At 56.0% G+C, this 14,111-nt stretch overlaps 1 protein-coding gene across 4 annotated transcripts in view; it reads right to left on the bottom strand.

Moving 5' to 3' along the window:
- Positions 1-2,410: 2,410 nt before the first annotated feature.
- PRR5L (proline rich 5 like) overlaps positions 2,411-14,111 on the bottom strand; it is a 72,257-nt gene continuing 60,556 nt past the window's right edge. For all 4 annotated transcript variants that reach the window (XM_044259097.1, XM_044259095.1, XM_044259096.1 and 1 more), the window contains exons 9-10: positions 13,332-13,458; positions 2,411-5,130 (exon numbers count right to left, since the gene is read on the bottom strand). In XM_044259097.1, coding sequence (XP_044115032.1) covers positions 4,736-5,130; positions 13,332-13,458 — 522 coding nt within the window. In that variant the 3' untranslated portion in view covers positions 2,411-4,735. The remainder of the gene's footprint in view (positions 5,131-13,331; positions 13,459-14,111) is intronic.

Genomic DNA, 14,111 nt, shown 5'->3' with positions numbered 1-14,111 from the left:
CCCACTTACTTCTAGGCAGGAGAAGTTCTTCAAAGAGAAGGCCGTGTGCCAACAACGGGCACATGCTCCAGGCCCTGAAGGACTCTCTCACCGCAGACAGAGAGGGGACACGCCCAGAAGGAAGCAGCTGGCTCGGGAGCAAAGCCGCAGTCCTGTGCACAGGGTTAGCCCTGTACAGGGACTGGCGGCCTCGGGCTGGAGCAGGAAGGGGAGGGGCTGCAAAAAGAGCAGAGGCCTGGCCCCCATCCGTGTTCCCAGGTTGCTGGGCCACATAGCCTCAGAGGGAACATGACTAGGCAGCAGCATGGGGAAGGTCTCTGCCTGTGGAGAAAGGAAAGTGGGTGAAGGTCTATTGTACAAATAGACGGGAGGGAAAGAGTGGCCGTCAGAATTACCACCGTCCCATTAATTCGTCCAATGCACTTGACTTAGAGAAATTTCTGTTTGCTAAGCCCTACGCAGGCAAACACAAATCCCACATATCGTTGCCTTCCTGGGATAGCACCTGACACGTGCAGAGACATAAGTGTCTCCTACCTGGAGAAGCGGTGGGCTGGGCCCGTGGGGGTGGGGAGCGGCAGGAACGAGGTGGGAGGGTGTGGGGGTAGAAGGCAGAACCACCCAGTGAGATGGACACCTGTTCACAAGGAGTCACAGAGCAGCAAAAGCAGGTGGGGGCCAACTTGGAAAGGACCTTGAAGTCATGTTCAAGTGTGTGGATGTTACTGGAAGCCTGGGAGAAGTTTATGTTTTAGAAAGATCCGCTCGGCCATCCATGGGGAGAGATGGCATCTAGAGCCAAAGACAGGGAGTACCCACAAGTCCAGACGGGAGGATGAGGGCCTGACCGGCACGGGAGATTAGAAATCAGAGAAGTCTGATTTCAGAGTCTGAGCAAGAGACTCCAGAATCTTAGTGCGTGTGGGAGTCCGGGCCTGGGTGGGTAGAGGACAAGCTTGAAGGCCCCTGGACACTGAGACCAGCACCGGCCTGCCCTCTGGAGCCTCAACTCTGTGGGGCCCCCAGCACTCCCTATGGTGGCTTTTCTCCTCTCGGGAGAGACGCCGGCAGTGAGGTAAGCAGAGGCAGTGCCCACGAAATCTCGAGATGGAAATCATGCTGTGTTGTCGGGGTGGGACAGACAGAATCATGGGGCCTTAAATGTGAGGAGATAGAATATAGGCCGCTGCGATGCACATGTGAGGGGTTCCCCCCACCGTAACTGGCTTTGACGCTGGAGGAGGTGGCCCAGGAGCCCAGCATACAGGTGGCCTCCAGAAGCTGGAAGGGGGAGGGAATGCATTCTCCCCGAGCCTTCAGCAGGGGCCCAGCCCTGCTGACATCTTGATCGTAGGCCCATGAGACCCGCGTCAGACTTCAGCCTACAGAGCTGTGATAATGAATGTGTGTTGTTTTAAGCCACTCAATGCCATTACCATCTGTGGTCACTTGTGATGGCAGGTCAGGCAACAGAAGCTGTCTGTAAGGCCAGCTCGAGTCAACTGCAGAGAGAACTTTTCTAGCCACCCGACCCAGGATCGCCCTCTCCTCTCCCGGAGCCACCGCATTGTCATTTGACTCCCCTGGGTTGTTGGTCGTTATTTGAAATGCCTGTGTTGACCTGGTCGCCGGCCTGCCCCCATTGGATTGTCCCCAGGAAGAGTGGGCAGGCCCCTTGTAGACTGCCCATTGCTGCATCCCCCGCTCCAAGAGAAGGGCGCTCAACACAGTGGGAGCTGCCCCCCAGCCCCCTACATTCAGTGGGTAGTTGAGCAGCTGCAGAAGCCAATGTGACAGCTCCCCGGTGACGGGGAATCTGCCGCGGCACAGCTCTTCCCCACCTTACAGCCTCAATATTGAACAGAAACGGCCAAGTCCTGCTTTGCATCTCCTAGGATTCCTCGGTCAGCTTGGGTCACACCCCGTTACATGCTCTTACTAATAATAACCCTTCCATCTCAGGTCACCTCGGCTCCGGCCATCCTGGGAAAATCTATGCAGAGAGTAACAGAGTGTAGACTGAAGTCTCCTTCTGCCAACCAGAATCGGAGGGGAGTGTACGGAGAGAGTCCATGCGTCGCGGGAAGCGTCCCCTCCGGGGCAAGCGCTCAGGGAGAGCCCGAGCTGGCTTCAGACAATGACTGCCCTTCCCAGACTTTGTCCGGTGTTTTCCACGCTCCTCAGACAGCCTGCTGGTCCAGGAAATGACTTGCCAATCGCTGAGGATGGCAAACAAAACCAGGGGACGCCGGCTGAGGTACGGCTGTTGCCGAATCCTGGAGCGGAGGCGACAGGAAGAGGGACATGGAGGCAGGAAAAGCTGGCCCAGGGCACGAGGACAGGACGCACCAGGAGCCGGGGGACCGCGGCGCTTGCAGATCCTGTCCAGCCACACAGCACGGGGACAGAGTGACGTGTACAAAACCATGTTTATTGAATCTATTTTGGAAACGGACAACACGAAACGTTTTTGGGTTGTGAGCTCACCCAGAGCTCGGAGTCGTGATAGCTTCCTGTCCTTAAAACGCAGCCCCCAGGAGATCCTAGCTTATCTCACAGAGGGAGAAGAAGAGCTTACAAACACGACAGCTGTCCCTCTCGCTACAGCTCTGATGGCTAAAATGCCCATAAACGTCAACAACATTTTTTTCCGTAGAGTCTAAAAGAGACGCTGCACAGTATCGGGCAGGACATCAAGGGTGAAATCGTCAACTGGCTGACCGTCATCAGCCGTGGAGTGTCCTGGGGTTATCCCGACCCTCCGGTTCTCCACCCAACAGCTCACGTTTAACCCATGACTGCTGTTCTCCTAAAGGAGACACACAAGGCATTTAAAAGCGTATATATCATTCATGTTGTAAACTAAAAAAGCAAACCCAGGCGTGATTAATGACTTTGCCTGGATCAATAAATACTAGTCCCAAGTGCTAAGTGTACCAGTAAGGACAGACACCACCAGTGAAAGAAACCATCACGCTGTTACTCACGGATGTTCTAGATCGCTAATGCACGTTAGTCAATTTGTGGACCTCACCCAACGCAGACACAGAGATGATTTTTTTCGTTTGAAATTCTCCGAAGATCTCCCTGGGGCATTTCTCTTCCACATTCTCTTAGAAGAATAAAAATGAGACAACCTTTTAAACAAACTTTCCAAAGTACAGGCCATCCAAAGCATGACTCTGGTCCTAGTCCAGATCTTCGCCCAAAAGGGATGTGCCGTCAAGGCTCAGATAGGCTGAGAAGGCCTCGTTCCCTGCCAGCCACCTCCTGCCATATTGGAAGCCAAGCTAGCTCATGCCTCATTAACGGTTTCTAAAGACTAACAGGACACCTAGAAGGTACCAGAAGGATTCAGGAGAGCCTTCTCTTTTTTTTCTGGAGCTGTTACCAGTGCGGCCAACAAATACAGGCAAATACAGAGAACAGTGGTTCCAGGTGGACAAAGAGCCCAGACCTGGAGGGAGCAGTGTCAAGGATTCAGCACAGTACCAAAGCCTGCTGCCCCACACAGCACGTTGAGAGCTCAGATGTTAGAAATTCCAGGTACTTCTTCAGTCACAGGGAATGAACATCTCTCTAAAAGGTCCTGCCCACATCTCCCTCATCTTCCCCTGCTATACAGCACTGAGACATTCCATTCACCACAACCCTCTGCTCAAGGCAAACTGAGGCTCCCCACCTCGGTGCTATAGACCGTGACGCTCACAAACACAGGCCACTCTGGATTCAAGTCCGGCTGCTTCCAGCGCTCCGCAGCTGATCAGCCCCAACCACTACCCAGCCTGCACCCTGAGCCACTTCCAGGCTCCTTTCCTAAGAGGGGAGTTGTTTATCTTCTAGTTTGAAGACAAACCCCCTTGGAAATGAGCAGGGCAAGATCCTACGTGCAAATATTTGCAAACTATTTTTTTTTTTTTTTTGAAACGATGCACATTTAAAAAATTCAAGTCAAATCCAGGAACAGACTACTTGGTTGGCATCCACTGGCCCCACACCCCACAGCAGGAAAATGGTCAGTTTCTGAAATGAGAGAGGAACAAAGGCACCAGCTACTCCACAAGGGAGGTTAGTTCTTTGTGCTTGGGAGGAGGCTGGAGAGGAGAGCGCTGAGGCTTCATCAAAGAGGGGGTTTCTCTAGCCGTGTGGCCCCCTGGGAGCAAAAGCCAAAGGCGGCATGTAGGATCTGGATACAGGTGAGAAGGACCCTCACCCGCCGGGGTCAACTCTTCCCAGGAATTCCGAAAGTGTAATAAAGAAGGCGCATTCCCAGCGTCCTGTTTGGCAGGAGCTGCCGTCTGCTCTCACCCCACGCCGAACAGGGGAGGAGAGGTACCGCTATAGGAGCCCCGCGTCACCAGCCCCTACAGGGGAGCTCCGCAGGCCATCGCACCCTTGCCAGCTTCGTGGGCGGCTCATCCGACCTCCTGCTGTCATCATGCCCAGGGGCCTCGGGCGATATGGTCGGGAGCAGCCAACAGCACTAATCTGGCGGAAGAGCCCAGAGAGGAGTATCTGGAGTCAAGCAAGCAAAAAGAAAGCCTCAGGCAGTTGGGTCTGTGTGGCTGCAGAGAGGGGGTCACAGTCATGAACATGGAGAGGTTCACGACCAGGGCACTTGGACTTGGCCTCCAGGAGGAGTCCCTTGGTGAGCCCCCCTCCCCAAGGACCCCAGGGATGGAGCCGTTCTCATGCCCGTGGCAGGCCGGAGCTGGGAAGTCCTGGGCCTGGGCATTCAACCGAGGGAAGCACAGTTCAGCTCGGAGTCCTCCTGGCTGCCCGCGGTCCCCTGCTCCAGGCCGTCGGGGCTGTCGGTGATGTTGGGCTCGCTGGAGCACTGTCGGTGCGGGGGCGAGAAGCTGGCCGGCAGGAGCAGGCACTGGTCCTCCCCGCCAGGCTCTTCACCCAGGCCCGAGTGCATCATGGTGGCCATCGCCAGCAGCTGGATGTCCGAGTGGGCGTTGGCCACCGTGTGCCGCCGCACGCTGCCGCACTTCTCCAGGTAGGCCTCCCCCTCCTGCTCCGTCAGTGGGGTCAGAGCTGTCTCGTTCAGGGGCCGGCTGAGGGCGGTCGTCGGGCAGGCGTAGCTCAGGACCGCGACCTTGGGCCGGACCCTGGAGTGGCGTCTGGCTGCAAGAGACAAACAGGCAAAGGCTGTCACTGGGGAGGGGTGACGGCGGTGCAAAACCGGTGCCTCCGTTTGGGGGAAGAGGGAGGTGGTGGCTCCAAGTCCAGGAACAGCTTGAGGTACAGACCTTCTGGAAGGTCGGGGAGGAACCCGACATGCTGTTCTTGCAGCAATGCCTGCGCCTGCTGGACGCGCCCCCAACCCCCACTCCCGCCAGAGCAGGGCGCCCAGAAGGCTTTCCAGGATGCCTCCCATTCTAGGGCGTTTCCCCTCTTTCTCAGCTGCCTCCTGAGCTTCACTGCATTCACCCTATGTTTCCTTTCGGCCAGTCTCCTCTAAAGGCCTGGGCACTGGCTGGACCAGCTTCTAGAAGACACCCTCTGGCTCTGTTCAGCAGGAAGTAGGGGACTCTCGGGTGACAGCGATGACTTAGCCCCTGAAGCCCAAGTCCAGCTAAGAGGACCTCGGCTATCAAAGCGGGGGCCATGGGACATCCTGACTGTGGACCACACGCTCCTCCCACCAGGTCAAGGGGCGACACCAGTGTTCTGTTCCAGTGATCTGCAATTCCAGCAGCCTTTGGCAGCACCAAGGAACGGGCGAGGCTTCACAGATGGCCCTGTGGAGGCGGACCCCAAAGGGGAGGCCTGGCCACGAATTAATGCAAAACCGCTGCTGCCTGCGTGTCCCCCACATTCCAGAAGCTGCCTTGCTATGCACTCATCTTTTGACTGAGCCTTTTGATTCCTTCTAAAAATGGAGCTCAAGGCATGATATGCTATTAGCCCCACTCTACAGATTAGAACACGGAGTATCAGAGGGGTGATCATTGACCTACGTGCACACAGCGAGGCTGCAGAATGGCTGGGGATGAGGTGAGGTCTCACTGGAGACCCTGCTCTTCCCAGAGACCCCCAGGAAGCAGGCGTAACTAGAAAGGGCTGAGGATCTCCAGGGAAGGGCGAGCCAAGTAGATGGGGTTCCGAGGCAGGACAAAGCGGATCAACGTGTCGGGGAGGACGTACCCTGGAGCTGAGCCTTCCGTACGCGAAACCCCCAGAAGGGGGAGGGACAGCCACTTTGAGCCCCGGGAGCAGCCTGAGCCAGGTCTGAGCCAGGGGCACCATCCGGCCACAGGCTGGCTGGCACATGGAAGACATGCACAAGCAAGCAGGAGGGCCCTTGAAAGCCAGATGGAAGCTTCTGTGATCAGAGAAGCCGTGGGGGCCGGGGAAGGTTGGAGGCTGTGCTCCAGAAAGATGCACATGGCAGTGAGCGATGCCAGGTTGGAGCCGGAGAGGCCAGAAGTGAGGAAAGCCAGGGCAACGACAAGCCTACATCCCCTCAGTCTCCTATGCTCTTTAAGAGGCACCGCCCCTCTTCCCTCCCATCAGCACTGCCTCTGTCAGGGGCCGGCTGGAGGACCCCAGGGAGACAGGGGACTGAGAATGGAGGCCTGAGGACCGATTGGGTTCCGTTCAACCCTCCTCCTACCAGCGCACACCTCCCCCAGCCATCCAGCTGCCCACCCCATCTCATCTGCCCTGGCTTTCCACGGCTTCCACGTCCCTGAGAGCCTGAAGACGCCCCAAAGAAACCCATCCCTTTCTCAGCAGGCAGCAGGGCAGAAGCGTGACGGGGTGGACATGGACAGGATCGTTCAGGGGCCGGCTGCACATGGACAGGATCCCAGGGGAAGACCTGGATTCTAGAGGGAGAGGAAACCGTGAAGCTCAGAGACTGTCCTTGGGGACACGCGGTCCACTCTGCTTTAGTTCACGCCTGGCTCTTGCCGTGGATCTGCAGGGCCCAGACACACTGTCGTCCCTTCCAGAGCTCACGCTCCTAGATGGGCGTGTCCGTCTGCAAGTCTTGGTGGCTCCTTTTTTACATGTCCACATTCAGTGAAGACAGGTTGAAATCCTAAGCCTTAGGACTGAGTCACCAAGTCTGCTGGCTCTGAGCCCCAAGGGAGCCGACAGGTAATAATAATTACTTCTCAAAACCAAAGAATGATATGCAGAGTGTTCCCATCCATTTTCTCACTGCTGAGTCCCAATCTCCCTTTGAAACACCTGGGCTACTCTCACTCTTCCCATTGTTCAGATGAGGAAGACTGAGGCTCGGCCCAACTCTTGTAGGCTCTGAACAGCAGTGCCCAGACCTTCCCCACAGCATGCTACTATGTCTCAGGGCTCTGCTGCTGCCCTCAGAAGAGGCACTCCTCTCTGACGCCACGAACAGCAGACACTATCCCCTAGGAGGTGCCGAACAAGAGGCTGGTATTGGCCAGGAGATGCGGGGTCAGTGGCTCTTCTCTTTGGGGAAGAACTAATAGAAGATAAAATGGCAAGGAGCAACCGAGAAGGAAGAATCTATGTCAAGCATTGGCCGAGGTTCTCTTGGGAGCACGGGTGCTCATACCCTCAACGTTTCTATAATGTTCCCACAGTGTTACAATAACCGTGTATTACATTTATGATCACAAAAATCAATAACTATAAGACAGGCACCAGAAGAGCAGAAAGAAGCCAGGATCCCATTAACGAACCATCCTTAAAAAAAAAAAAAATGCCCTTGAAAACAATTCGTTTGTCTCCTGCCAGCTGTTAGAAACAAGCACCTAGGACTGGCAGTTGCAAAATCTACTGTGGCCCAAACCCTCAACCAGCTGGGCTGGAGACTGGGCTAGACAATTCCGTGAGCTCACATGCAGATGCAGGAAGACGAGAGAGCAGGAGCTAAGCCTGGGCCGGGGACACAGGGTAAGCTGAGGGCCTGGGGGACAGACAGTGGACACACACAGCATCTCTGGAGGAAATGACCATTTGTTTGATTATTTCCGGGGGCCCCAGTCCAGCAGAATGAGCCAGGAAAGGTGTTTCAGATGGTTGCCTGGGCATTACCCGTCTCTCTCTCTCTCTCTCTCTCTCTCTCTCCTGCTGTTATCCCAGAAGCCCGAAGTCCTCGCAGATTTAACAGGGAGCAAAACCAAGAGGCCACTTCAGCTGCTGCTGAGAGAGCTAGAGCCACAGGGAGGGGCAGCTCCCCCGGGACACCTGCCCCCTTCTTCAACAGAAACTCTGACCTGTGATGTGCAAAACCCTGCGGTCACTGCCAAGAGGGAGAAATGTGAACCTGCCCCGGTGCCTGCCACAGGGGCCTGAGCCCAGCGCACGTGCGTGAATGTGTGTGCCCGTGTGCGGTGAGGGATCGGGTCCCGGCAGCCGTCACTAGCTGAGCATCTACTGTGGGCGGGGTACTGTATCACAAAAGGAGGTGCTTCATCGACATGCTCGTCTTCTGACCGTTTTGCAGAAAAGGAACCTGAAGTCAAGATGCTGAATGACTTTGCAGCCTGTTAGCGATGGAAGCAGGGTTCAAGCTGAGGGCTCATGGTGGAGCCCCCGCTTGTGCCCGCTGGGAAGCCCACACACGAGTAACTGTTTGGACAAGGTCAATGAGTACGGAACTACCGAAACACTCTCCTGTACACCTGGAATTAATGCAATACTGTACGGGACCTGTAAGGGAATTAAAAACAGACACGGTCAACCAATGGCAGGGCAGAGGTAAAGGCAGGAGCTCGCTGGGACGTCAGGAGAAGTCCTGAAGAGGAGTCGTTTTGGAGGGACGGGTTCCAGACTGGCGGACGGACAAAACCCAGACATTCACTCACTCGCTCCCTCAGAGCCGAGAGCCGTGCTAGGGCCTGGGGTCCGAAGGGTTACACATGCTCCCCGCTCCCAGCGAGTTGACAGTCTGTGAGGGAGACGGACAGGTCATCAGGCAGGACCACACAGCATGGCAAGGGCCAGGATGTGGTCTAGGCTCCCAGGGAGAGGCACAGTCTCTCTTCCGGAGTGATTCCAAGGAGGCCAGGCCACCCTCTAGCCAGTGCCCGTAAGCCAGCCGGTATCGGCTCTGCCTGGGCCCTAGAGATGGGGCACCTTCTTCCTTCTCTGTGCTCAGCCCTCCGCTGCTCAGAGACTCAAGTAACTCATGCCAGGCCACACAGCAGAAGCCCAGCCCTTGTGGTGTCAAGGCCAAGTTCCTTCTGTGGCCAGCCCCGCCTCTCTCCGTAAGGCTCTTCCCTCTTCATGACTCACAGGAGTGGCCTAGGACTCTTCTGCCTTCTGGGGGGAATGTTTTGGTTCCCAGGACTGGGTGTGGGCAGAACAGAGACCGCAGGGGCCGCTGGGCTGTGCTGAGTCCCCTGGGCAGACAGTGTTTCCTCGATAAGCTCCCACCAGACTCCAGAGTCAACCTCAGACAAGCAAGTCAGCTGCGTCCCCAGTGGGGTCAGGCCACACACTGGGCTGGGAGCGGAGACCGCTACCCACACTGGGGCTGCCCCCCACCTCCCCGGCCTTCTTGTCTATACCAGGGAGAGCCAGGCCCTGCCACTCAGAGAAGGAAATCTCCCTTAAAGAGACAGATTAAGCTGTGGACAGCCCCTGGGGGCTGAAACGTGTCCTTTCCTTGCAGGGGTGCCCTTTGAGCTGGGCGAGGAGCTGGGCCCTGCCAACTCAGCCAGTACCCACCTCCAGCCCTCCTCCTCCTGCCTTTCACACGGGGTGGGGCCTGGGGGAGCCTTTATTCCTTCCTCACTCCCCAGGTGCCCCGCGGAGCTCCGGGCATTCATCCCCCTGAACCGGAGCGGGCAAGGGCAGCTCCTTTCAAAGCCCTGGAGAAGCAGAGCCTAGATGAGGCGGTCCTCCGTGCCTCTGAGGGGCCCCCAGTTCCCAGGCCTTTGATCTCCCAGGCGCATAGGAGCAGCTGCCACAATGTGCGTATTGTGACTTCCGCACACCAAGCCCACCGTGGGCATCTCTCTCCGGGCCCCGGGCACCTGGAAGCCCACGAAAGCCTACTTGTCCTGAGGAGAAGTTACAGTATCTTGAGGACGAGGGCCCTCCCCCTGGAGACATAACGGAGGATAAGATCAGTGGGAGGCCAGGGCTTCTTGGGGGGAGAAACACAGCACGCTGAGTGTTCCTGAGTGTTTGCTCCGAGGGCCCCGGAAGCAGCCAGGCCAGCCGCCTGGAAACTCTGGGAACTGGAAAAGTAGGATGTGGGCCTGGCCTCTGACACATTTTTATTTACTTATTTTTTATTTACTTTATTTACTTACTTATTTTTTACTTATTTATTACTTATTTTACTTATTTACTTATTTATTACTTATTTTTATTTACTTATTTTTTAAAGTGTGTACCCTTCCTCCTCACCACATCCCCACTGTTCTGGGAAGGTGACTGCTTTGGAGGAGAACCGTACATCATACTGTTGCTCCAACATGACTTCAACATGAGCCTCGGACTCCTTTCTCTCTCTCTCTCTCTCTCTCTCCCTCCCTATCCCCACCCCTCCCCCGCCACCCCAAGCCTTGCAAGTTCAGTGAGTGAGGCTCCCTTCAAACTCCTCGGCCTGTCTCACAGCAAGAGGGCCTTTCCAAGCATCCTCATGGAGTCAAACAGGCCTGGGCAGGTGCCCCTCCAAGTCCCCCGGGAACCCCTCCTCAGGAGCTTTCTTCCCAAGTCGGAGCCTGCGGTCAGCACAGCAGCCACCCCTCAGCAGGCTGTACAAGGAAGACAAGCACCTGGGCGGCACCTGCAGCATGACAGGCATCTGGTAAGTGGTGGCTTCTGAGATGAGCCCTCCAGCTGTCTCGGACCATGCCCAGCCCCTATGGGCCCTGAGTGGACCACGGCAAACCCTTCCTGGGGCTCTATACTCTGGCTGGTGGTCTCTGCGCTCCTCTCCTTCAGGCAGGACAGAGGTCACAGTCTCCATTCTACTGAGGGGAAGACTGAGGCTCAGGGAGTCCTCACTTTATCTGGCAAAGGGGTGTCCTCAACAGGGAAGGGCTCCACCGTGACCATTTTAGCTGTTTGGTTTGCAGAGGTTCAGGGTAAAAGGTCTGGCCCCGGAACCCTTCTGGGCTGGGGAACCCTTCAGCTGTCCCTAGGTAAAAATCACCATCAGCTTCTAGAAACTGACAGGAGTAGGCAGGGGTGAGGTTGGAGCATGCAGGAGAGCTGCTCAAGTGTGACCAACGTGGGGCTTTGAAATCCCAGCTCCAACAGCCATGCGACCTTAATCCTCATTTGTCTCACCTGCAAAATGGGTACACTGGGGCCCACTCTGTGGGAGGGTATCCATCCCACCCAGCAGAGGGTCTGCCCAAGAGGTAGTCTGTGGCCGAGCCTTCCCCAAACACAGGCCACTTTGTAACTCTGAAGGTCTTTCAGTTCCTCAAAGGTTCCAACCTCCTGTTCCCTACTCCCCCTACCCCAGAGCCCTCCCAAAGATCCTTCCCTTTGCCTGGGACAACTGAGTAAATGGGGACGGCAGATTAACTCAAACTCATCCTACAGGACACATCTCAGGTATCACTTCCTTTGGGGGGGCCTCCCCTGATCTCCCAGTCCAGGTGAAGGGCCCCTTGGCTGATGAGCTTCCCCCCACCCCCAAGAGTCCCTGTACACAGATGAATCATTGTTTGTGATCTATTGTTTGTGACTTCCCCCCTGGACTGTGCACGCCACAGGGCAGTGACGGGTCAGTCTGAGTCACGGGTATACCCGCAGCACCACACCTCACACGGCACCTGGGGGAGGGCCTCAGGACACATTTGCTACAATAATAATAAAACAATCAAAAAGAGTCTCTTTCTTCCCCTTCTGCCCTTCCTGAGACAACAGCCCAGACATGAGGACCATCCTTGGTATAAGAAAACCTCAGGTCTTTATCATTTGCCAAAAGTATGTATTATTCTGAGTTTAACTGGAAAGCCAAAAGCATCCCTTCTTAGAGTAAATACTCCTGAACAAACTTCCAAATCTATCCTTAATCCTGGTTCTAGGCCCAGCTGATGGCCAGGTCCCCGCCACGGCCCAGTTCACCGGCTTGTATCCTGATATCTGCCCGATTCCTCCCGCCATAGACAGGTTAGGGTTAGGGCTGAGCCAGAAGGTGGGCTCCAGGGAGAGCAGAGAAACGCGGCAGTCTGCTCGTGGCTGGGGAGGAGGGGGGACAGTTTTCCTTCAGCTGGCATTGTCACTCTGGCTTGCACCAGCTCCTGGATGGAATGAGCCAGTGATCAAGAAGAAGGTGGGGTGGGGAGAAGAACCCGGCAGGAGGGCTGGGGCCAGCACCCCAGATGTGTGGCAGCTGTGTCTCCAGAGACACATGAAGGGGCCAGGAAACCTGACAGCCAGCCCCGCTTTTCCTGCAGTGGTGAGGCCCAGGGAGGGGCGGAACCTCGCTGGACACAGTTCCTCCGCCCTTTCCTTTGAAGCTCAGCTACAGTTCCACAGAATCCAGGAGAGCGGGGCAAAAGATTCCAATTTCAGGGAATCTCTTGGTGCCTCTGCACCTCTGTGTAGGTGCTGGTCTCCCCTGCCTGGGGTACAACTGCTTGTCACCCACCTAAATAGATAAGTTTTTGAGTGCTGCCTACTATATGCGAACCAGCATTAAAGTTGCTGCAGATAGCAGCATTTGGGGGGCTCTCATTTCAAAAGGTAACTGAAGCATGTGTCTTGTGATAAGCCTATTATAGGGCTATTTGTGCATCTGGACTGCAGTTTCACAGAGAGAAGGAACAGATCCCATCCACCTCTAGATTCTCCAGGGTGCCGAGTGCAGAGGCTGATGCGAATGCTGGCTTTAGAGCCACCAACAGGACTTGCCCCCCATCGAGGAGCACCTTTCCTCGGCATTTAGGCCTTGGCAGTACCTACAGACAAGGAGGGGGGTAACAGCAATTCCATTTCATCAGGCCGAACACAAAACGAGCTGTTTTCCCATCTCAAGCTGCTTTCAAGGGAAAATCCACTACCGGTGGTTTTTCCACTCAAGTGCGTGTGGGGGGATGCACGCACCCAGGCAGTTTCTGGTTATCACGTACGGGAAAATGAACACCGCAGGCACACAAAAAAGATCAAAGCCACGGATCAAAGATGCAGATCAGACAAGCAAGACCACAGAGGCGTAGCATCAGTCCCCCGGGAGGGATCGTGAGGAGGGGAGGTTACCGCGACCCAGGTCATCGGGAAACACAAGTGATTATTAACACGCGCAGATCGGCCTGGACCCGCAGCAGCAGCAAAAAGCTGGCGACACCGTCCGGGCTCAGGAAGACATCGCTGGCCGCTCTCAACGGGGATCCCCACAACCCAAGAGCCTCGCCCCTTACCCGCCATGTACGTGGGACCCGAGACGCCGCGGTCCTCACTGATGCCCAGGAAGGGAGACACCACTTGCTTCACCAGTTCCTCCAGCTGCAAATAACCCTCACTGGGGCCCGTGGGCTCATGAACACTCTGGAAATAAACAGCCGAGAGAGACAAAGGTCAGTCAAAAGCGGCCAGGGCCAGCGGGCACCCAGCCAGCAAATCCCGATTGCCCTCCTGCTACATTGGAAGCGGGGACACCAGCAGGCAGCATCCTTGTGGCTGGAATGAAGGAATCCGAGGCCCAAAGCCTGAGTCACTTGCCACAGGTCACAGTGCTCAGAACTGTGCCCCCACAGCATCTCCTCCCACCGGGCCCCAGCCACGCAGGGCAGACGGGACACGCCAGCTCAGGGCTGAGGTCTGACGGGTCCCGACCACAGGACCCCACCCCACTCTCAACAGCAGCTGCTTCACGCTCGGCAGGCACTTTGCACACGCACTTGACACGGACCAAAGCACAGAGGTCTCTCAACAATGCAAGAAGCCAGATGCCCCCGTCATCCCCCTTCTGCAGACGAGAAAGTTAAGACCCAGAGGGCTCGTGTAACCCAGGACTGGAATGCAGGCTGCTTTGGCTCTGAGCCCCTCTTACCGCTACTTGTTAAGGAGGCTAGAAAAGAACGGGGAATAGAATCTAGCATCAAGATGAAGAGTCGGTTCAAAAGCCCAACAGGACAGGCGTCCTCAGGGCTAAGCCTGGGCAAACGCCAACTAACACCAATGACCATGGTCAAAAACAA

The sequence above is a fragment of the Neovison vison genome, chromosome 7, assembly GCF_020171115.1.
Source record: "Neovison vison isolate M4711 chromosome 7, ASM_NN_V1, whole genome shotgun sequence".
NCBI lineage: Eukaryota > Metazoa > Chordata > Mammalia > Carnivora > Mustelidae > Neogale > Neogale vison.
Note: the sequence above shows the minus strand (reverse complement) of the source record. Positions and strands in the feature narration are given on the sequence as shown.